This window comes from Heptranchias perlo, chromosome 11 (genome assembly GCF_035084215.1).
Source record: "Heptranchias perlo isolate sHepPer1 chromosome 11, sHepPer1.hap1, whole genome shotgun sequence".
Taxonomy (NCBI): domain Eukaryota; kingdom Metazoa; phylum Chordata; class Chondrichthyes; order Hexanchiformes; family Hexanchidae; genus Heptranchias; species Heptranchias perlo.
In genome coordinates this window covers 53,649,542-53,673,534 of record NC_090335.1, presented here as the reverse complement: position 1 = coordinate 53,673,534, position 23,993 = coordinate 53,649,542, and the positions used below count along the sequence as shown (strand labels likewise).

At 43.5% G+C, this 23,993-nt stretch overlaps 2 protein-coding genes across 2 annotated transcripts in view; both read right to left on the bottom strand.

The window, feature by feature from the left end:
• The window catches only part of LOC137327348 (uncharacterized), a 37,409-nt gene extending 33,533 nt beyond the window's left edge, over positions 1 to 3,876 (bottom strand). Inside the window, exons 1-2 of the mRNA XM_067993049.1 lie at positions 3,803 to 3,876; positions 2,799 to 2,865 (exon numbers count right to left, since the gene is read on the bottom strand). Of these exons, the coding sequence (XP_067849150.1) occupies positions 2,799 to 2,865; positions 3,803 to 3,865 (130 nt within the window). The 5' untranslated portion in view covers positions 3,866 to 3,876. The remainder of the gene's footprint in view (positions 1 to 2,798; positions 2,866 to 3,802) is intronic.
• A 16,246-nt stretch (positions 3,877 to 20,122) lies between these two features.
• The window catches only part of LOC137326838 (ATPase MORC2-like), a 70,488-nt gene continuing 66,617 nt past the window's right edge, over positions 20,123 to 23,993 (bottom strand). Inside the window, exon 21 of the mRNA XM_067992218.1 lies at positions 20,123 to 20,143. Coding sequence (XP_067848319.1) covers positions 20,123 to 20,143 — 21 coding nt within the window. The remainder of the gene's footprint in view (positions 20,144 to 23,993) is intronic.

The following is a 23,993-nucleotide window of genomic DNA, read 5'->3' as shown; positions in this document are numbered from 1 at the left end:
CCCAATCTACTCAACCTCTCCTCATATGTCCGCCCCCTCAACCCCGGGATTAACCGAGTGAACCTTCTTTGTACTGCCTTGAGAGCAAGTATCTCTTTTCTTAAGTATGGACACCAAAACTGTATGCAGTATTCCAGGTGCGGTCTCATTAATACCTTATATAACTGTTTTTATATTCTATCCCCCGAGCAATAAAAGCCAACATTCCATTGGCCTTCTTGATCACCTGCTGCACCTGCATACTAACCTTTTGATTTTCTTGCACTAGGACCCCCAGATCCCTTTGTACTGCAGTACTTTCTAGTTTCTCGCCATTGAGATAATAACATGCTCTCCGATTTTTCCTGCCAAAGTGCATAACCTCACATTTTCCAATATTGTATTGCATCTGCCAAATCTCCACCCACTCACCCAGCCTGTCTATATCCCCTTGTAGGTTTTTTATGTCCTCCTCACTCTCTACTTTCCCTCCCATCTTTGTATCAACTGTGCACAGTTCTGGTCTCCATATTATAAAAAGGATATAGAGGCATTGCAGAAAGTGCAAAAAAGATTCACAAGCATGATACCAGAACTGAGAGGATATTTATCAGGAAAGGCTGAGGCTCTTTTTTCTAGAAAAGAGAAGGCTGAGGGGTGACCTGATAGAGATCTTTAAGATAATGAAAGGGTTTGATACAGTAGATATAAAGAAAATGTTTCCACTTGTTGGGGAGTCCAAAACTAGAAGTCATAAATATAAGATAGTCACTAATAAATCCAAAAGGGAATTCAGGAGAAACTTCTTTATCCAAAGAGTGGTAAGAATGTAGAATGTGCTACCACAAGGAGTAGTTCGAGCAAATTGAATAGATGTATTTAAGGGGAAGCTAGATAAGCACATGAGGGAGAAAGGAACAGAAGGGTATGCTGATAGGGTCAGATGAAGTAGGGAGGGAGGCCCTGTTTCTGTGCTTTAGACTCGATGTAGCACATAGACAAAGGCAAATTTTCTAAATTTGTCCCAGAGGGATCAGAAAGAACTAGGTTATTCATACTTCGATTAAGTAATTTTTAAATAAATGTTATACTCCACGAAAAGACTATGACCAAGACAAAATAGATCATTGGCAGAAGAGAAGATCAGAAAGATATTGCTGAAGACATGCTCAATGAAGAGATTTTACAGCTGGAACTCACGACTTTCTTGAACTACATGGCATGCAAGTGAAAATCCTCCAATAATTTTTTATTTTGTAGAGTTCCCAATTTGTAAACCAAATATTTAATTTATATTAACTTGTATACATAAACAAAATTAACTTAATTGTCATTAGTGGACTCGAGCCCATTACTTCTATTTGCCATTCTTTTTCCTCCAGGCCTCTTCTCTCCTTTCTCCTCCCTTTCCTGTCACTTAGTCATGCCACTTTTCATTTCTCCTCTCTCAGGTACTTTGTCCCACAAACCCATCACTATTGCTCTGCCTTCCTACTCTCCTGCCGCCATTCCAGGCTTAAATACTCCTTGAATAAGCCCACAGCAACCCTCTGTGCCTTTCATGGCATTCTCTGAAGTGGAATCATCGCATTCGTGTCTGTCTTTGCACAAATAGCAACCCCAACAGCTCCATCCTCCTCCCTCACCAATCTTCCAGCCCAACACACCCACTGGGGGCTAACCTGGCCAATCTCCTTCCTGTCCAGCTCACCCCATCCACTCTGCCAGTGGATCAACAACCACCAGTTTTCCCTCCAGAATGTCTGTTCAGTCACAAACAAGGCTCTTGCCATCGATATCCTTATTGTGGAAAATTGCATCGAGATCCTAGCTTTAACTGAAACTTGGCTCATGGGTGGTGACACTGGTCCTTACTGATGCCACAGCACCTGTCCCATCTAAACCGCTATGCTGGCAGTGTGGCTCTAGTCATCAAATCATGCCTTGGTCTTTCTTCCTAATCCTCTGGTAGCTTCTCCTCCTGCAAGCACCTCACCTTGTTCTAACCCTCTCACTTCTCCTTTAAATTTCTTGTCATCTACTGTTTCCCCAGTCATTTACAACTGCACTTTCAAACTCCCAACTGCTTAACCTTTGGCCCTCCATTCACCACAATAATTCTGCAGCTGTTGATCTGCTCAACCAATCCCTCACCACCACCTTTGATGCCTTATCCCCAGAAAAACTTTTACTGCCTCCCATCCTGGTTGTTCCCACTGGTAATGGCCCCCAACTTTGCTCCCTCAGGTCTAATGGGTGTAGACTTGAACATATCTGGCACACAACTAGATTAGCCATCCATCACCAAATCTGGCTGGACCACATCAAACGCTATCAGGTCTCACTCTCCTCTATCAAAACTGCCCACTACTCCCAAGATCGTCCTAGAGACCAAAGATAACCCCATAATAATGGCCATTACTATGGCTAATAATTTCCTCAGTCAGAAGAAACAAAAATTAGAGCTCAGACAACAGTGCTCTGCATGAATGCACTGTCTCTCTACTTGCATTTGTAATAGTACAATCAAACAACATAACAGTAGTGCCCTGTTCACACTATTACTGAAATGCTCTTGGTGCATCAATAGGAGCAATATAAAAGCAGCATTAAGAGTTGTAATACTATAGTACCTGTTTTAGCCATCAGAGGCAACTCTAATGTATGGAAAAGGAGTTCACCTGTTCACAAAACTAGAGGATTTAAAATTTGCTCAAGTGGTAGAGACTGTTCACAATCTGATTCAAAAGTATAGGTGCATACCTCAGACCCATGACTTTGCTAGATGATATTATTTGTGATGAGTTATTTATTCCTACCTGATAGAGTATCAACAGTCATATCTTCAAGATTAATAACCTGGTCATCTTCAAATGGTTGACTGTACTACAAAAACCAAAAAAGATTACATCATTTGACTATCCAATTGGGTCAAACTATATATTAAAAAAATGTGCTATTTGGTACATTTGATAAATGCAAAAACACAACTTTCAAGAACAAAACAAACTTAATTTCAATCTAAGCATTTCACCATAGAAAAATACTATGTGCCAATTCACTTTCAAATAATTGACTTCTTGACACCACATTTCTCAAAGCATGGTGGTCACACAACAAACAGCAACTTTTAGATAAGAGAAAACCAGACCAACACATTTAAACTTTTAAAATTAAAGAAACTTTTGCATACCTTAAAGCTGAGAAAGGTTCATAGTCTAGATATTAATAATCCAAAAGATAAAAACTCAACTAACTTAATTACATTTTGCATCTTTAAGTGCTGCATTTACAACTGAGCTCAGGCCTCAATCCTAGTAGAAAATCTGGTATCCTGGAAATGCAGTGATCGTTAAAGTTTTTTTTAAAGGAATCCTTGCAATCAAGATGTAACCCGATGTAAGATGTGGGTATATTTCTCCCAGTCATACTTTTATTGTCTTCCCCCAGTGAATCAATTGATAAATGCAGTGTGTGGAACAGCTCAGACGAACCAGGACTCTCAGCACACCTAACAGCTTTATCAACTTGCCCTGCCACCTTCAAAGACTTGTGCACAAACGCCCCTAGGTCTCTCTGTTCCTGCATCCCCTTTCAAATTATACCATTTAGTTTATATTACCTCTGCTGATCTTTCCTCCCAAAATGAATCAACTCAACTCCCACACACTTCCAGCTGGGGCACGGGACAGCACTCAGGAGCCCGACGCTGGCTGATTTCCTTTCCTTTCCTTTCCCCTCCCGCTGTGTACGGCTGGAAATCACACCAGCTGACACAAGCGGCGGCCGAGCCCTGCTGCTCCCACAACAAGCTTCTCACTACCTTCTCAAATATCCGCTCCAGCGTCTCCTTAAACTTCCAGCCATTAAGCTTCAACCCGTCCATCACACCACACTCCCCCATAGCGGGGCCGAGCCGAGCCGAGCCGAGCCGCTCCAGCAACGCAACGCCGATAAACCGCCAGCTCATTCAAACTGCAGGGACTCGCAACTCGGTCTCTGATTTGCTGACAGAAAGACGATCATCACAAACCGCGTGGAGCATTTCATTGGTTCAGAGGAACCGTGTGGTCTCCGGAACACGCATGCGCACTGTTCTTGTACCGGTGCTTGTGACGTCAAGCTCAGAGAGTTGATTTGGAGCTTGGGTTGGGATGTGGTTTCTAACGTGCTGATATCGTGAACGAGTTCCCCTCTGTACTGTCTGCCACAGGGGATTGATTTCATGGTTTATATAAAAAAAAGGAATAGTGCTATGTATCTAGAGTTATTAAATTCAAAAATGATTTTTTGTGATACTACAAAGGTTGCACAGAATAGAAACAGGCCATTTGGTCCAGTTGGTCTACGCCTGTGTTTATGCTGCACACCTCTTCCCACCTTACTTTATCTAACCGTATCAGTGTATCCTCTATTCCTTTCTCCCTCATGTACTTATTTAGCTTCCCCTTAAATGTATGAATGCTATTTGTCTCAACTATTCCATGTGGTAACAAGTTCCACATTCTAATCACTCTCTGGGTAAAGAAGCTTCTTCTGAATTCTTTACTGAATTTATTAGTGACTATCTCATATTTATAGCCCCAAGTTGTGGATTCCCTAACACTCACTTCCTCCAAAATGACAAGGGGCATCATTTTAGCACCCGCTATCCGGTGCGTTCCTGGCGGGGGGGCTCCGAAAATCGGAGAATCCCGGAGCGGGACCGGAGCCCGGCTCCAACCCGCCCACCTCCGGGTTCCCCACTGACGCGCCGGTGTGCACGCGCAGTCCCTGCTGGTGGGAATCCCGCAGGCAATTAAAGCCAGCGGGATGCCACTTGAAAGTATTTATTCTGCTTGTTCAGGTCATTAACTGACCTGATTAAGGGATTATGTGAGGAGGGGTGGGATTTTATAGCAAACTGGGACTGTCTCCCATACTGGGGGAAACACTCCCAGTTCAAATGGACGTGTTGCAGCTGTCAGCCTGTGGCAGCTGCAAAGGTCCATTTGACAGGTGGGGGGGAGACCCTCACTCATTGCAGGAGGCCACTCTGTCACTTGGGACAAAGTTTGGCCTCCACCACCCTCCTCCTGACAATCAAAATCACCAACTTGCACACTTACCCCAGGGTCCAGAGACATGTACCTACCTTGCGGACCCCCTCAGATGTACATCTTCCGGATGGGGGCCGCCGTAGCTGCAGTCATGACCTCCACGGAGGGTGAACAGCATCACCAGCCTCACCAGCCTCGCCGTCCACCTCTGACACGTGGAGCTCCACAACAGAGCGCTGTGACACATCCACCTGTACAGCAGGAGGGAGGGCAACGGCAGAGAGAGATGCGTCGCAGAGGGCACTATCCTCGCCACAGGGTCCACAGACCGAGGCTCAGCTTCCTGGACCTCTCTGAGCAGCAGTGGACACGGAGGCTCAGAGTCACTCGACATGTAGTCGTGGACATCTGCAGCCTCCTTCATGCCAAGCTGCTCCCGGCTGGCCCGAGCACCATCTTCTTACCTGTCGCTGTCAAAGTCACCACTGCCCTCAACAACTTCTCCTCCGCATCCTTCCAGGGTGCCACCGGGGACATCACCGACGTCTCTCAGCCGTTTGCACAAAAGAGCCCTGCAAATACACCTACACCCACTCTGCAGTGACACAATGGGTGTCATCAGTTGTGGGTCTTCATAGTGATCCTCAGGAAAGGGCATTATTGCACAAGGCAGACAAGATTCGCAAAGACATGGCAGTAGTGGCGCCAATATAATATGTAATGTGAGTTGGTCAGAAATTCAATATAAGTAACAACCATGACAAACCCTCAAACACCCTTGTGCATCCCCTTCATGCTCACGACACGTTTGCCTTACGCTGCCTACTGCACATATCTGATGCATGTCCTGTGGCTGCAGCACAGGTAGTGGCAGGTTGAGTGAGGCTGACCGTGAAAGAGATGCACGAGAGGGTGAGTATGAGATAGAGCCATGAGATTGTATGAGGATTGGGTTGAGTGGTAGTGGCGGGATGAGTACTGGCGAGATGAGTAAGTGCAGGTAAGATGAGGATGAGGTTTGAGTGGGTATGAGGGGTGATGTGACAGAGTAGTGTTGGCAGTGCAGAAGGAGGTGTGGGGTGGGGGCGGTGATGTGGCAGATGGAGTGTATGGGAATGAGTAAGTGTACTGACTTTGGTTGACCTACTGAGGTCATTGCAGCGCCTCCTGCACTGTATGCAGGTGCGTGATATGTTGGTGGTGCAGGTGACCTCCTCTGCCACCTCGAGCCAGGCCTTCCTGGTGGCAGAGGCAGGCCGCTTCCTCCCGCCCGCTGGGGGGAAGATCTCTGTCCTCCCCCTCCTCCTCACCCCATGTATTGATACCTGGAGTGAGGCATCATTAAACTGGGAGCAGCCTTCCCCCTGGACTGCTCCATGCTGTAATTTTTTCTATTTGTTGCAGCATCTGTCAGTGGAGGACTGCCCCTTTAAATAGAGCTCCTCCAGCTGACAGATCTTACTGCGCATGCGCAGCCCGCCCGACGCGCAGATCAGCATTGGGGAACCCGGAAGACAAGGTAAGTGGATCCAATTGGGCTGCGATCGGGCGGGGGGCAGACTAATTTCACCGGGCGCGGTATCCACGCGCCCAATAGCCCCCCCGCCGCGAACCCGCAGCCCTGGTTACATCGAGCCCAAGGACAATTGCAAATGCTGGAAATCCAAAATTAAAACAGTAAATGCTGAAAACATACTCAGCAGGTAAGTCACCATCTAAAGAAAATCAACTGTGAGGGGGGTGGACACATCTGCGGTATGATGTATTTGGCACATTTCACATTTCTAATGCAGATGGGACTTCCCTGAACTTTCTTATTCTCTTCAGAATATGTCTGGTGGGTTCCTACAGAGATTTGCATCATGTGCTAGGATTACAGAGACTGGGAGATGGGGGTGGAGGACTTGTTGGGCAGTAGCATAAATGTGCAGGGGCAGCTTCTTAATGTTGTACGTTCTGTTGTCCGTAAATTGTTTATTTTGCTGTGTATTGTGCTGAGATTAGCGAGAAGTTTGCCAATGCCTAGTAGGAGGAATGACAGCTCTGTTTTCTAATAGATCCATTGAAGTCATATTGCAGAAAGTAGAAGCAAGAAAGTATGCTATTTTTGAATAAGAGGGGTGTAAGAATATAGATATGTCTTTACATTACTTTTATTTCTAACGAGGACAGAATAGTAATGTAGACAGAATTGGATTAAAGTGCTCTCACAAATCCTGTCTTTCCCCCTCAATGACACTGATAATATTGGAGATGTCTGGGCCAAAGACATTGTACTATAAGGATAGGCACATATAGATTATTAAATAAATAAGCTAGATGGATAATATCGAGCTTATAGGGTTGTTAGGATTAAAACACACAGGCTTTTAATCACAGCAGGGGGTAATAAGAACATAAGAAATAGGAGCATAAGTCAGCCAAATGACCCCTTGAGCCTGCTCCACCATTCAATAAGATCATGGCTGATCTTCTATCTCAATTCCACTTTTCCGGCCCGATCCCCATATCCCTTGATTCCCTCGGGTCCAAAAATCTATTGAACTCAGCCTTGAATATACTCAATAACTGAGCATCCACAGCCCTCTGGGGTAGAGAATTCCCAAGATTCACAACTCTGTGAAGAAATCTTTCCTCATCTCGGTCCTAAATGGCCGACCCTTTATCTTGAGACTTTGACCCCTAATTCTAGACTCTCCAGCCAGTGGAAACAGCCTCTCAGCATCTACCCTGACAAGTAAGAATTTTATATGTTTCAATGAGATCACCTCTCACTCTTCTAAACTCGAGAATATAGGCCCACTCTACTCCACCTCTCCTCATAGGACAACACTCTCATCCCAGGAATCAGTCTAGTGAACCTTTGTTGCACCCCCTCTTAGGCAAGTATATCCTTCCTTAGGTAAGGAGACCAAAACTGTACACAGTACTCCAGGCATGGTCTTACCAGAGCCCTATATAATTGCAGCAAGACCCCCTTACTCTTATAATCCAACCCTCTTGCAATAGAGGCTAACATACCATTTGCCTTCCTAATTGCTTGCTGTACCTGCATGTTAACTTTTTGTGATTCGTGTACAAGGACACCCAAAACTCTCTGACTACCAACATTTCTTAGTCTCCCACCTTTTAAAAAATATTCTGCTTTTTTAAATTCTCCCTACCAAAGTGGATAATTTCACATTTCCCCACATTATGCTCCATTGCAGCCTCTTTGCGCCCTCCTCACAGCTTGCTTCTCCACCTAGCTTTGTATCGTCAGCAAACTTGGATACGCTACACTCGGTCCCCTCATTTAAGTCATTGATATAGATTGTAAACAGCTGAGGCCCAAGCACTGATCATTGCGGCACCCCACTGGTTACAACCTGCCAACCCAAAAATGACCCATTTATTCCTACTCTCTGTTTTCTATCCGTTAACCAATCCTCAATCTATGCTAATATATTACCCCCAATTTCATGAGCCCTAATCTTGTGTAACAACCTCTGTGGGGCACCTTATCAAATGCCTTTTGAAAATCCAAATGTACTACACCCACTGGTTCCCCCTTATCTATCCAGCTAGTTACACCCTCAAAAAACTCTAATAGATTTGTCAAACACAATTTCCCTTTCATAAAATTGTATTGACTCTGCCTAATCATGTTATGATTTTCTAAGTGCCCTGTTACTACATCCTTAATAATAGATTCTAGCAGGGGTAGTGTAAGAGAGGAGATTGCTGCAATGTAGAAGGCAATAGGTTGCCATAGAACATACAGCAAAGGTTTTGTGCAACAAAGCTATGGCTCAGGCAATGATAGGAAATAACAGCATGCTATGAAAAAACATGAGACCCCTCATGCCTATCAGGCAATCTGTTCAAAGAACTGGGAGTCATTAAACATCAGATACCGTTGCATCTAGCAGGAAGTAGACCATAAAAGCAAATGGTATAAAAAGAGATGCCATGTTTTACTCCATTGGAAGATGTTTACCTATCTTCAAGACCAGGTAGCATGAACAGGCTTGGAGGAGCCATTATCACGGTTCCTCACCAAATCCTATGCAAGTGAGTGTTAGATGTAAGGCTGCTGTGTACGGCTCTGTATAGACTTCTAAGATTAATGTTTTGTAACACTAATAAATGAAGCTAATTATCAGACATATTACTGTCTCCAGCTTTTCAAATCTGTTAAAAGGATAAGGAAGGAATTATCCAACAAGGGGCACCTTCTTCAGCAAGCAAGCAGTCAGGGCTGCTGTGGAAAAGGTAGCTGAGGAGCAAATGAATGCAGTTTCTGCAATAAAATAGCCATTCTCCCAAATAAGGAAGAAATTCAACACTGAAGTTTACTAAAGGTAACTATTGCAACAGCATGCCTTCAATACACACACAGGCATGGGTAATTTTAACTTGACTTCAATGGGAAGTAAATTTGGGCGGTGTAAAATGGGCGGCCAATCTGATCACGTCAGTTACCCACAGGCCGAGTTAAGTTAAAATTACCCTCACACACAGACTTCACCCTCTACCTGCTGCATACTCACATGGAATGCTTTCTTTACAAATCCCTCTGCTCTAACACCTGCACAAAGTGATCTAAATTCACTTATGACACACCTTTCATTCTCCCTGTAAACCTCTCACTGATGGAGGGTGGATCCTTGACACATTCCCCCCACTGATATCCACTTTTAGGGAAAGAAAACCTAAATTCAAACCCAAAAGACACAAATTAAAGATACAATTGAATTGTTGAGAGAACTTAAATGCAATGCAAAGAAAGCAAAAAAAACCACCCAAAAATAACATATTCGAAAGTTATACATGACAGCATTAACAATATTTCTGGTGGTTGTGCGCCTGCAGGAGTGTGCAATGCTCCCAAGTTTTATAGGCACACAGTGATGATGGGCTCTATTTTAGCACCCGCTATCGGGTGCGTTCCCCGCGGGAGGGCTCCGAAAATCGGAGAATCCCGGCGCGGTACCGGAGCCCGCCCCGAACCTGCGCACTTCCGGGTTCCCCGCTGACGCGCCGGCGTGCGCCGCATGCCCCGCTGGTGGGAATCCCGCAGGCAATTAAAGCCAGCGGGATGCCACTTGACAGTATTTATGTAGGTATTTCAGGTCATTAACTGACCTGATTAAGGGACTATGTGGGATTTTAGAACAAAATGGGACTGTTTCCCACACTGGGGGAAACACTCCCAGGTCAAATGGACGTGTTGCAGCTGTCAGCCTGTGGCAGCTGCAAAGGTCCATTTGACAGGTGGGGGGGGGAGACCATCACCCATTGCAGGAGGCCACTCCGTCACTCGGGACAAAGTTTGGCCTCCACCACCCTCCTCCTGACAGTCAAAGTCACCAACCTGCACACTTACCCCGGGGTCCGGAGACATGTACCTACCTTGCAGACCCCCTCAGATGTACATCTTGCGGATGGGGGCCGTAGTAGCTGCAGTCATAACCTCCACGGAGGGCGAACAGCATCACCAGCCTCGCCAGCCATGCCGTCCACCTCTGACACGTGGAGCTCCACAACAGAGTGCTGTGACACATCCACCTGTAGAGGAGGAGGGAGGCTACCACAGAGAGAGATGCGTCGCAGAGGGCACTACCCTCGCCACAGGGTCCACAGACCGAGGCTCAGCCTCCTGGACCTCTCTGAGCAGCAGTGCACACGGAGGCTCAGAGTCACTCGACATGTAGCCGTGGACATCTGCAGCCTCTTTCATGCCGAGCTGGCCCGAGCACCATCTTCTTACCTGTCGCTGTCAAAGTCACCACTGCCCTCCACAATTTCTCCTCCGCATCCTTCCAGGGTGCAACCGGGGACATCGCCGATGTCTCTCAGTCGTCTGCGCAGAAGAGCCCTGCAAATACACCTACACCCACTCTGCAGTGACACAATGGGTGACATCAGTTGTGGGTCTTCATAGTGATCCTCAGGAGCGGGCATTATTGCACAAACCAGACAGGATTCGCGAAGACATGGCAGTAGTGGTGCCAATATAATGTGTAATGTGAGTTGATCAGAAATTCAATATAAGTAACACCCATGACAAACCCTCAAACACCCTTGTGCATCCCCTTCATGCTCACGACACGTTTGCCTTATGCTGCCTACTGCACATATGTGATGCATGCCCTGTGGCTGCAGCACAGGTAGTGGCAGGTTGAGTGAGGCTGGCCGTGAAAGAGATGCACGAGAGGGTGAGCATGAGATAGAGCCATGAGATTGTATGAGGATTGGGTTGCGTGGTAGTGGCGGGGTGAGTACTGGCGAGGTGAGTAGGTGCAGCCTTCCCCCTGGGCTGCTCCATGCTGTCATTTTTGCTATTTGTTGCAGCAGCTGTCAGTGGAGGACTGCCCCTTTAAATAGAGCACCTCCAGCTGACAGATCTTACTGCGCATGTGCAGCCCGCCCGACGCGCAGATCAGCAGTGGGGAACCCGGAGGAGCAGGTAAGTGGATCCAATTAGTGGATTGGATCCTACAATTGCGCGGGAAACTGACTAATTTCACTGGGCGCGTGCCCCCTCACCGAGAACCCACAGCCCTGCTAACATCGGGCCCGATATTGCACCAATGATGCAACACATTGGAATTTGCAGGGCAGCAAGGGCACATCCCCAAATACATGTGAGCCCAATGAGGCTTATGCCATGTAGCAAGTCTTATGTTCTCCCAGCATAAGCCCAATGGCAAATCTGGGGCCAGTTCAAATCCAGCACACAGCTTCTGCCCCCAGTTTTCATCCACTCTGTGCCAGAATGCACCTGCACCACCAGTACACAAGAGCAGAACTTCAATCCTCCACTTGATGTTGTTGGCCATATTGGTCTCTGTTTGGAAATGCCTGTAAATGGTTTTGTGCAGTTTCTATTTCTTTTAGTAAAATATTGTTTAAAATCCTTTGATACTAACGTATATCTTTGCTAGTTAAAATCTCTTTTAGGAACAGCAGTTACTTTGCTCACAGAAGTCTGAGAATGGGAGAAATTGAAAATATTTTAATGGATTGTTATTATTAGGCTGAAAGATTATGATGCAATTTTAAGCAATTTTTCACACTAAGTAGTTTGCATAGTATGAATAAATGCATCCACAGTACTGTAATTTTGATACTACAATTTTTTTTCTGAATACAAAAGCTGGGGAAATAAAAGTCTAAAAAAACTGAAATACTCTAAACTGCTTCCTTTAGAAGCATTGTTCTTGAAATTTGTCCTTTGTTGAAACAAATGCTCACAGTCTGGGAATTAGGGATGGTGACTGAAGGTGTAGTTGTGACTTTTGAAGGTAGGAGATAATGCATCAGGACCACAGAAAAGAATTCCAGAGGATACGGTCATGACGTTCTGCTGTCAATGGTGGACCAGAAAGTGTGTGCGCAGGGTCGGGGGGGGGGTGGAGGGGGGAATTCAAAGTAGGATACATTTTAAAAAGGAGTTCCAACTTATCAAACTAATCTTCTGAAATGATGCTGATGCTTTTTATGGAGGAATGTTTTATAGTGAGTATAACTATACATTTTGCATGAACAAAAAAGACCACTAGTTTATTTTGGCAACAAAGGTTGAATCATCATTTTTTTTTTAATTCCCTCCACCATCGTGACAACCAATATTTGAGAAGTTAACAATAAACAAGCTGTATGTACAGATCTGGTAAGGTATAACAGCTGTTTGTTACTCTTGATTATTTAACTAAGAAAATGGTACACTTTTAAAGCTTGACAAAAAGCACTGACTTTTTTTGTCAAAACATTATTTGAAAAAAATCCAAAGATATCACATACAAGTATTATGAACTCTTAACTGTGCACTGAATAGTCCACTGTTGCCAATCATCTGTAACCATAAAATGTTTCAATGATCAATAAAGCTAGAGCCAAGATATTTTGTGATCTCATATTTTAAAAAGTTGCAAGTATTCTTGGTTAATAAAATTGCAGGTGCCTATAAATGTGGACTAAAAGAGAAATCCAGCATTTAACATGATTTATTTAAAGTTTTGTTATTCGAATACTATGTTAGGTCTCGCACTTACGCAATTAGAAACTTCAACAATTGAAACACTGACATGCTTATAGCGCATATTAATATTCAAGTAAGAATCAAAAATAAGCTGCAAAAAAATAAATGTGGACCAGAAATGTTCTTCAGTCATTTTTATGGTCCTCTATTATATAAAAATAAAAATAAAAAAGGCATGACATTATTGATAGAAACATTAAGGGATTTTTTTCTTCTGGCTTGATACTCATTTTTTTCACTAAAATCAGTAAATGGAAGGAGATAATCCTAAATGTTAGACTATGGTCATTTAGTCTCTGGTGACTGAACCCACTTTTGCAACTTTTTTCAGTTGTTTTTAATCACTCAACATATTTGAAGGCTTTGCATCCTCATCGAAAGTTTTAGCTAACTCTTCCAAATATTCAGAATTATCTTCAGTATGCAGTGGAATTGGCTGATGAAAAATGAGAGAGAAAAATTACTGCATGAAAATACATTTTCAATTATACTGACAAAAATTGAAATTTGGTGCGAATGTATGTGTACCAATGACACTTCATTATGCAAATGATTGATTTTTTCCTTTAATACATTATAGAATCATAGAAGTTTACAACATGGAAACAGGCCCTTCGGCCCAACATGTCCATGTCGCCCAGTTTATACCACTAAGCTCGTCCCAATTGCCTGCACTTGGCCTATATCAAATTTGACAAAAGGCAGGAATGGAGTGTCCAAATGACCCAGATCACTGCTTTCAGGCATACTCCACCAGGATTCCCAGCCTCTTCTGCCAGTTCAGGTGACTGCCCAGGATATTTAAATTGGTCCCCTCCCCCTGGCCCTGCAAACTTTAGTGGGGTCAACCCCAAAGGTGAGCACATCCTAGCACTTACAGAGAGGTGCTGGGCCCACAGATTTTTGACCTCAGTAAGTAAATTTTCCACCTGTTGGTAAAAGTGAATTATGCTAGGCCACAAAGCCAAATAGCAAAATGAATTAGGTTGATTGGTTGAAAGTGCGTGTCGGGGTTAGTCAATTTTATTTTTATATTTTGGGCAACTATTACTAGTGATAAGGGCCAACCTCCACAGCCACCTAAAGTAGTGTTCGCTATAACTACTATGCTCATATTAAGGCTGAATTTCCTGGGCAGCGCTGTTGGGAGCGGGGGGGGGGGGGGGGAAAGAGGGCACAGTGAGTGGAATACACCAAAAGTTCATTAGAATGAGATGCACAGTGCCATAGTAAATACTGGATTGCCTGAATTTGCTGGTGATTCTAATGAGCGCATACCTTGGGCACCACTGCTGGAAGTGCGCTATTGGGCCCAGGGCCAGGAATATATAATTGTAAACAATTTTACAACACCAAGTTATAGTCCAACAATTTTATTTTTAATCCCACAAGCTTTCAGAGGCTTCCCCCTTCCTCAGGTGGTGTGGAAATGAAATCTTCGAGGATTTCATTTCCACATTCACCTGAGGAAGGAGGAAGCCTCCGAAAGCTTGTGAATTTCAAATAAAATTGCTGGACTATAACTTGGTGTTGTAAAATTGTTTACAATTGTCAACCCCAGTCCATCACCGGCATCTCCACATCAAGGTTTTTTTATAACCAGTTTGCTGCTGAATTACACCCAGCAGGAAATCTGAGTGCACAGGTCTTAGACACTCATTTGCATGCAATTTACAGTGGTGCCACCTCTTTAGGCACAGATAGGTGCAAACACCTGAAAAGCCATACTGGAAATTCAGCAGCAGTGCTTTTCAACTGCAAAACAAGGGCAAATGATTAGCAAACATTTTACAGATGCTAAACTCAGGGAATTTGGCCCTATTATTTCTAGTCTCTTCTCAGTGAAACAGGACTACACACATGCTTCCTGCAAAGGGAAATTACTGTCCAAAGATTCCTGTTGTTCCATAATAAGGCCAAAGAAAATTTCTTCAGCTCCCACAAAAGAGAAATATCCATTAACAGACTTTACATTTCTAATTTTCACTAGTGAAGGGAAAATATTATTTGATTTGTGACATCTTATTATGTCCAAAGCAAAATCATGGTCAAAGCCATATGATTTTATGATCAAATCACACGGGCCAAAATGTTCTCATCCAATGTCTAGTGTAAAAATCTAACATTGAGAAAGTGGAGGAGAATGAATGAGGAAAACAGGATGACGAAAAGGGTTTCCAATTTTTTTTTTTCCATTTCTATTCAAAATTTAAGTGTTTAGTTTATCAGTATTGGGTGATTACAGGAATAAAACTACATCTAAGTTACTATAATTACTACTTGTTTGCAAACAATTAAGCAGAAGTACACCAGGATTGACATACAGTATGAATCTTGTTCAATAATTGTACAGTGACTTTTCGATAGAATTTCAATTTCTCTTTAGTTTCTTTCAGCTTTGTCTCAGCCTGCTGTATTTTCTGCTCCATTTCCTGAGCTCTTGTGATCACATTTTCAGATGAAGATTGGAGTCGTTCCCTTAAACTTTTCTCATAATGGATAAAGTAGTGATACTACAGAAGAAGCACACAATGATTAGCTAAATAGCAAACAAACGAATATAAGTTTGTGAATTTCAAAATGGATAAACCTAAGAATGCTAGGCTTACTGGGGGAAGGGTGAGCTGAGGATTCATGAAATTAGCAAGGGAAATTCTGCGTGATCTAAAAGGTCAGCCACTAATGACGATCTGTTCAGACTTTCTAAGGCTTTGTGAGAAATATGCCTACTAAACAAAGTTGCTATCATTCCATTTTAATTATAAAAATAAAAATAATTGGGAACAGAGTCACCAAACACCCCAAACATGACTACTGACAAGAGGGGGCAAGGCCAGGGACGACAAAAGTCAGAGTTCCTGCTTCCCGGGTCTTGAGTGGGACTTTGTATATGGGCGGCAGAAGTATGCCTGGTCAGACCAGGTGTACCTTGACAACAGGGGTGGAAGTGAGGCCCACCTTGGGTTCAACCTGGACCCCCGAAGAGGAATCAATTTAAAATATATATATATATTTCTCAATGCCAAGATGGCTGCTGAAACTCCACAAAGTTGTTTCTGAAAAGGGAACTTGGCTTCCCCTCTCATACGTTCGATAATCTCCATTGGACTTCCCAATTCTCCTAGTATTATGCGTGCCCCAGATGAGCCCCGAATGGTGTGGGGACCTGCTATTGGCAGGCTAATTGGGCAAACTCCCTTGAACCCAGAAAGACTTCCATAGCAGGTACAATCCTAGCATAATTGCTGGACTCTCTGGCTCCTGGACTTTCAGAGCTTCTTGGTTCTGCACAAAAAGGGTTAGAGAAGCTAGCATGTTAGATTATACAGTAAAGATTAACAATGATTATGGTAAGAGGGTCTCTTTCACTTTAATATGTTATACTACAAATGGCTAACAGCAGACTTACCATGGGAAAAGTAACAAGTTCTTCTGCTGCCATACAATTAAGTTTCTCCTTTGGTATATGGTAGTTTGGTGGTATAAAATGACTCAAGAGATTCCTCAACAACAATCAAAAAAATCCTTTTAGTTATATCATCCTACATCTATGCTTTATTTAAAAGGCAATTCTCTGTTCAAACAAAGTAATGCTGAGCAGTTTAATGCTTTTCAACACAATATAAAAGTACTACCAGTTGTGCAGTTTTGATTTTCAACATTTAACTTTCTAAGTTCTAAATTATTGTATCATTTTCTTGGTGGCACTATTGAGATAGAAAACTCACTGATATTTGGAATGTTTTTCTCTGTTAAAAAGGCGCACACACGCACACACACACACACACACACTTGATTTACATGAAATATAATTATAATTTTGTCACATCTTCAAATTTCATTTACAACATGCAACTTGAGCAATTTAAAATACTGGAACACAAAGAAAACCTACTGAAAGCAGCTTACTATTCCTTCTACTGTTTCATTACTGATATCCATATGTTCTGTAATGTTGCAAGGAGCAGAGAGTGAACTACCAGCAGTGCCATCCCGCACATTTTCACTCTGAAACCTGAGTAATAAAAAATAACGTGCTGTCAGCAAAATGGTGAGATTTGAATCATTTTTGAGTATTCATTTATCTAATTATTCATTGTTTTATGTTTTTCCCCATTTGTCGTATTATGCTTTACAAGAAAATGGGTTAAAAAAGAATTCAACCATTATTTTGTGATAATGACTGTGCACAATGTAATCTTACAAACCCATCATATAAGACCATCCCAGATTTTTCAGTGATCTTTCTCTTTGACATCACACATCAACAATTGAATGGGGAAAAAATTGGATGTAAAGAAATACCAGTTCATTCAATTTATGGAAAATATTGAGTTCACAACTTGTACAAAAGCTCCTAACTTTACAAAAAGGTATATACTTAAATGGAGTGGAATGTAGAAAATATCTAAGCTTCTGCTAAAAACCATAATATCGTAATGGAGCCATAAACCCACATCTATTTCCCGTTCCATTTAATTTAAAAACATGACTATCAGCTCACCGTTCATTACCAAAAGAAACTATTACATTTTTCTTCACTTCCCAACGAAAATATGGTTTATATATGAACCCAACAGTATCTCCATCCTTCAAAGGTTCTTTCTTTACTAATGCTTGCATTGTCATGTATTTGCCTGCAAATTAATGAATTTATAGTGATTAATCACAATAATGTGCAGGAGTTGATAAAAAAATTACAGCAGACCAAAGTGCAACAGGACCACTGCGAGAGCAGTTCAGGATTCTGCATCACTGACGCTTACTAATGTTTGCAATCAGCTTCAGGACACCTGCAGAATGCTCTCTACACAGCACAGACCAGTGGTCAGTCATAAACCAGTAATTCTCAAATTTGTTTGGGGTGGTCTCACTATGTTAAACTTTACAGTGCCTGGTCTAGAAACATTTTTTTCATAGTTTCTGACCCTAACTATCAATGGATATTAGTATACCTACAAAACTTACTTTGTCATCACTTGCTTTCCTTTTCACTTTCTATTCTCAGTCACCCACTTCACTTAAAATTCGCTCACTCCTTCACTTCTGTATCTGACTCTCCCGTTCCTCTCTCCCCTCCTTTGTTCCCGTTGCTGTTTCTCTCCCTCCTCTTTCACTTCAGTTCCTTTCTCCTCCACCGTCATTCCTGTTTCTTTCTGTCCTCCAATTCTTTTTTCTCCATCATCTTCACTGCCATTCATCTTTTTGCTCCCATTTCTCCCTCCTCCTCACCTGTTTCTTTCTCCTTCCCACCCATTTCTCTCTCCTTCTTCACCTCCATTAATCTCTATACTTTTCTCCACTCCTTTTTTTACTTCTCTCCTGTTTGTCGCCACAGCATGCTTCTCCCCTATTTCCTGTGGTGTTTGCTCCATCACAGTACGATAATTGTGGGGTAGGGAGGGAGTTGGGTGGAATGCAGCAATTGAACAGCTTGCCAGCACTGACATTCTACAATCTCACTTGAAAAATGGCCAACTGGGCAATCAAAGGGGGGACCTATAACCTTGCATGAGCAGAGGGCACAAAATAAAATAAATTCAGTAATATTGGATAATAAGGAAAGCAACGATCTACTTTCCTCTCCTAATAGGAATTAAAAACTAGGCAATCTGTACACTTTCTAGGATCAAACTCAGAATTATTCAGCAGGTAAGGAGGTCAGATTTACAGGACTGTGCCATGATTTAGTCATTTACTTGAAATACCTCCGTAAGAGGTGAATGTTTGTTGCTACCAGAACACAGATTTTTTTTGTTCAGAAATACCCATCAGCAGTAAACTTACTTTTTAATATCTCTTGTTCTAGTTTAAGCGAAGTGAAATTCCACAAATTGAGTAACCTTCCAAGAGCCAACCATATTTGTTATGCAAACTGCATCAGGCATTAAAAAAAATCAGCATGATTCAGAACAGAGTAAATATGTACTTAATAGTTGCCTTACTGTTTGATGATGTAGGATCCTTACTGTAAACATTACTAACTGGAACCTGCAAGTAAATATAATAAATTATAAAAGCAATGTAAAAACTGTCACTGTTCATTTGGTTAAGTTAAAGAAGGATTTATTAAATGTAATTAATTTATAGACCACTCTTCCCATTGTTTCACTAACTAATAGACCTTCTGTTGCAATGCTTCCTGTGAGCCCAGATTTTATAAGAATGTGGTATTATGCAGAGTAGTATTACTAGGTACACTGATTTAACAACATTGGGGTGGCCCAGGGATCTGGCAGTACTGGGATGACGTCTCGCAGTATTTTGAGCTAAGCTCCCAGTGACTGGGAGCTCCAGAAAGGGGCTCCCAGGAACACTGGAGAGGGAGTTTCCAGGAACACTAGGAAAGATCTGGGATCACTGGAAGCGGGATCCTGGGACCTAGGGAAATTTGGGGAGTTGGTTCTCAAGGTCAGGGAGCATTCAGGGAGGTTATTGGAGCAGGGAGCATTGGAAATGTGGTCTAGGAGTTCGTGAACAGAGGGCATCATGGGATCTAGAAATAGGCAGGGGGAGTCTGAGGAGGGAGATCCTGAGGTCCAGCAGGACTTGGGAGAGGGTTGTGGAACATGACGGTTGCTGGAGATGGGCCTAGATGAATGGGATCTAAACTGTGCTTGGCTCTTTTCAACCATCAGGTGCACATCCCTAATAGTGTTCCTGCAAATCAAATTCTCCCATCATCAAAATTTCATATCCTTATTTCCATGCCCTTAAGCATTTAAGCATAAATTTTCTACTTGTTAAAATTATTGGACAAAAAATCATGGGCTGGGAATGCACAATTTCCTGACATTTTGAATTTGGCAGCTTATACAGTCATTAACAGACATAAATTTCAACAAACAAACAAAAATTGCCCAATAAAATGCTCAAAGCATGCAATTTCCAAGTTTTTACACTAAAAAATCATTACGCCGCAAAAAGGCTGAGAGATTTTTTAAACTGAATGTATACAATGACTAAAAACATCTGTTGTCTATAAACAAGCTCTGGTTTATTTTCTAGCCACAAACAAAACATGAACAGCAGTTAATTTTCACACTGCTGTCTCTCACATGGTAACAGCTATTTCTGTTCACATTTGCTGCTTATTTTTCTGTGAGTTCATAAAAGAAAAACACAATTGTAAGACATTCATATCAATTCATCACTTGCCTAAACTAAAAGGTTTTAAAATTCAATCTTCATTATGTTTCAAAGTCTCTTGGAAAAAGCACAGAAACATTGAATCCTCTCAGGATGAGGTGACACACCTTCCTATCTTGTTGATGCACAGACTGTATTTTGGAAAATTCTGCAAACTGCACATGGTCAAAATGCAGAGAGATGATTGAAAGCTCTCAACTGTTGTGGGATAAAAATATTCTTATAAAGCCCAAGTTTGAGAGACTAAGATCGTCAAGTAAATTTTAATTAAGGCATTAAAAAGAGACAAAATTTGGGTACGGTAGCATAGTGGTTATGTTACTGGACTAGTAATCCAGAGGCTTGGACTAATAATCCGGAGTCATGAGTTCAAATCCCCCACGGCAGCTGGGGAATTTAAATTCAATTAACTAAAACCTGGAATAAAAAAAAACTAGCATCAGTAATGGTGGCCATGAAGCTACCGAATTGTTGTAAAAACCCATCTGGTTCAGTAATGTCCTTTAGAGAAGAAAACCTGCCGTCCTAACCCGGTCTGGCCTATATGTAACTCCAGACCCACAGCAATGTGGTTGATTCTTAATCACCCTCTGAAATGGCCTAGCAAGCCACTCAGTTGTACAATCTCACTACAAAAAGTCAGAAGAATAAAACCGAATGGATCATTAGGCACCGGACACGACAAAGGGAAACCAAACCCAGTCGAGCCTGCAAAGTCCTCCTCACCAACATCTGGGGACTTGTGCCAAAATTGGGAGAGCAGTCCCACAGACTAGTCAAGCAACAGCCTGACATAGCCAGAGTCACAGAATCATATCTTTCAGCCAACGTCCCAGATCCTTCCATCACCATCCCTGGGTATGTCCTGTCCCACTGACAGGACAGACCCACCAGAGGTGGCCTTACAGTGATATACAGTTAGGATTAGATACAGGGAGTGGCCCTGAGAGTCCTCAACATTGAATCCTGACTCAATGAAATCTCATGGTATCAGGTCAAACATGGGCAAGGAAACCTCCTGCTGATTACCACCTACCGCCCTCCCTCAGCTGATGAATCAGTTCTCCTCCATGTTGAACATCACTTGGAGGAAGCACTGAGGGTTGCAAGGGCACAAAATGTACTCTGGGTACCAAGAGTGGCTCGGTACCACCACTACTGACCGAGCTGGCCGAGTCCTGAAGGAGACAGCTGCCAAACTGGGCCTGCAGCAGGTGGTGAGCGAACCAACACGAGGGAAAAACTTACTTGACCTTGTCCTCACCAATCTACCTGTCCATGACAGTATTGGTAGGAGTGACCACCGCACAGTCCTTGTGGAGACGAAGTCCCATCTTCACACTGAGGACACCATCCAACATGTGTGGCACTATCACCGTGCTAAATGGGATAAATGTAAGGAGTCGCACAACACCAGGTTATAGTCCAACAGCTTTATTTGAAATCACAAGCTTTCGGAGCTTTGCTCCTTCGTCAGGTGAAGTGATTTCACCTGACGAAGGAGCAAAGCTCCGAAAGCTTGTGATTTCAAATAAAGCTGTTGGACTATAACCTGGTGTAGTGCGACTCCTTACATTTGTACACCCCAGTCCATCACCTGCATCTCCACATCATGGCTAAATGGGATAGATTCAGAACAGATCTAGCAGCTCAAAACTGGGCATCCATGAAGCGCGGTGGGCCATCAGCAGCAGCAGCACTGTATTCCAGCACAATCTGTAAACTCATGGCACGGCATATTCCTCACTCTACAATTACCAACAAGCCAGGGGAACAACCCCGGTTCAATGAGGAAGGTAGAAGAGCATGCCAGGAGCAGCACCAGGCGTATCGAAAAATGAGGTGCCAAGCTGGTGATGCTACAACTCAGGACTACATGCGTGCTAAACAGCGGAAGCAACATGCTATAGACAGAGCAAAACGATTCCACAACCAACGGATCAGATCAAAGCTCTGCAGTCCTACCACATCCAGTCGTGAATGGTGGTGGACAATTAAACAACTAACGGGAGGAGGCGGCTCTGTAAACATCCCCATCCTCAATGATGGCAGAGTCTAGCACGTGAGTGCAAAAGACAAGGCTGAACTGTTTGCAACCATCTTCAGCCAGAAGTGCCGAGTGGATGATCCATCTCTGCCTCCTCCCGATATCCGCACCATCACAGAAGCCAGTCTTCAGCCAGTTCGATTCATTCCACGTTACATCAAGAAGCGGCTGAGTGTACTGGAGACAACAAAGGCTATGGGCCCTGACAACGTCCCGGCTGTGTAGTGCTGAAGACTTGTGCTCCAGAACTAGCTGCGCCTCTAGCCAAACTGTTCCAGTACAGCTACAACACTGGCATCTACTCGACAATGTGGAAAATTGCCCAGGAATGTCCTGTCCACAAAAAGCAGGACAAAGCCAATCCGGCCAATTTTCGCCATCAGTCTACTCTCAATCATCAGCAAAATGATGGAAGGTGTTGTCGACAGTGCTATCAAGCGGCACTTGCTGACCAATAACTGCTCACCGATGCTCATTTTAGGTTCCGCCAGGACCACTCGGCTCCAGACCTCATTACAGCCTTGGTACAAACATGGACAAAAGAGCTGAATTCCAGAGGTGAGGTGAGTGACTGCCCTTGACATCAAGGCAGCATTTGACCGAGTGTGGCAGCAAGTAAAATTGAAGTCAATGGGAAACAGGAGGAAAACTCTCCAGTGGCTGGACTCATACCCAGTACAAAGGAAGATGGTAGTGGTTGTTGGAGGCCAATCATCTCAGCCCCAGGACATTGCTGCAGGAGTTCCTCAGGGCAGTGTCCTAGGCCCAACCATCTTCAGCTTCATTAATGACCTTCCCTCCATCACAAGGTCAGAAATGGGGATGTTCGCTGATGATTGCACAGTGTTCAGTTCCATTCGCAACCCCTCAGATAATGAAGCAGTCCGTACCCACATGCAGCAAGACCTGGACAACATCCAGGCTTGGGCTGATAAGTGGCAAGTAACATTCGCGCCAGACAAGTGCCAGGCAATGACCATCTCCAACAAGAGAGTGTCTAACCACCTCCCCTTGCCAGTCAATGGCACTGCCATCGCTGAATCCACCACCATCAACATCCTGGGGGTCACCATTGACCAGAAATTTAACTGGACCAGCCACATAAATACCGTGGCTACAACAGGTCAGAGGCTGGGTATTCTGTGGCGAGTGACTCACCTCCCGACTCCCCAAAGCCTTTCCACCATCTACAAGGCACATGTCAGGAGCATGATGGAATACTCTCCACTTGTCTGGATGAGTGCAGCTCCAACAACACTCAAGAAGTTCACGCCATCCAGGACAAAGCAGAAGCAGCCTGCTTGATTGGCACCTCATCCATCACCCTAAACATTCACTCCCTTCACCACCGGCGCACTGTGGCTGCAGTGTGTATCATCTACAGGATGCACTGCAGCAACTCGCCAAGGCTTCTTCGACAGCACCTCCCAAACCCACGACCTCTACCACCTAGAATGATAAGGGCAGCAAGCACATGGGAGCAACACCACCTGCACATTCCCTTCCAAGTCACACACCATCCCGACTTGGAAATATATCACCGTTCCTTCATTGTCGCTGGGACAAAATCCTGGAACTCCCTAACAGCACTGTGGAAGAACCTTCACCACACGGACTGCAGTGGTTCAAGAAGGCAGCTCGCCACCACCTTCTCAAGGGCAATTAGGGATGAGCAATAAATGCTGGCCATGCCAGCGACACCCACGTCCCATGAACAAATAATAAAAAAAGAGAATTTAATGGAAAAATGTAA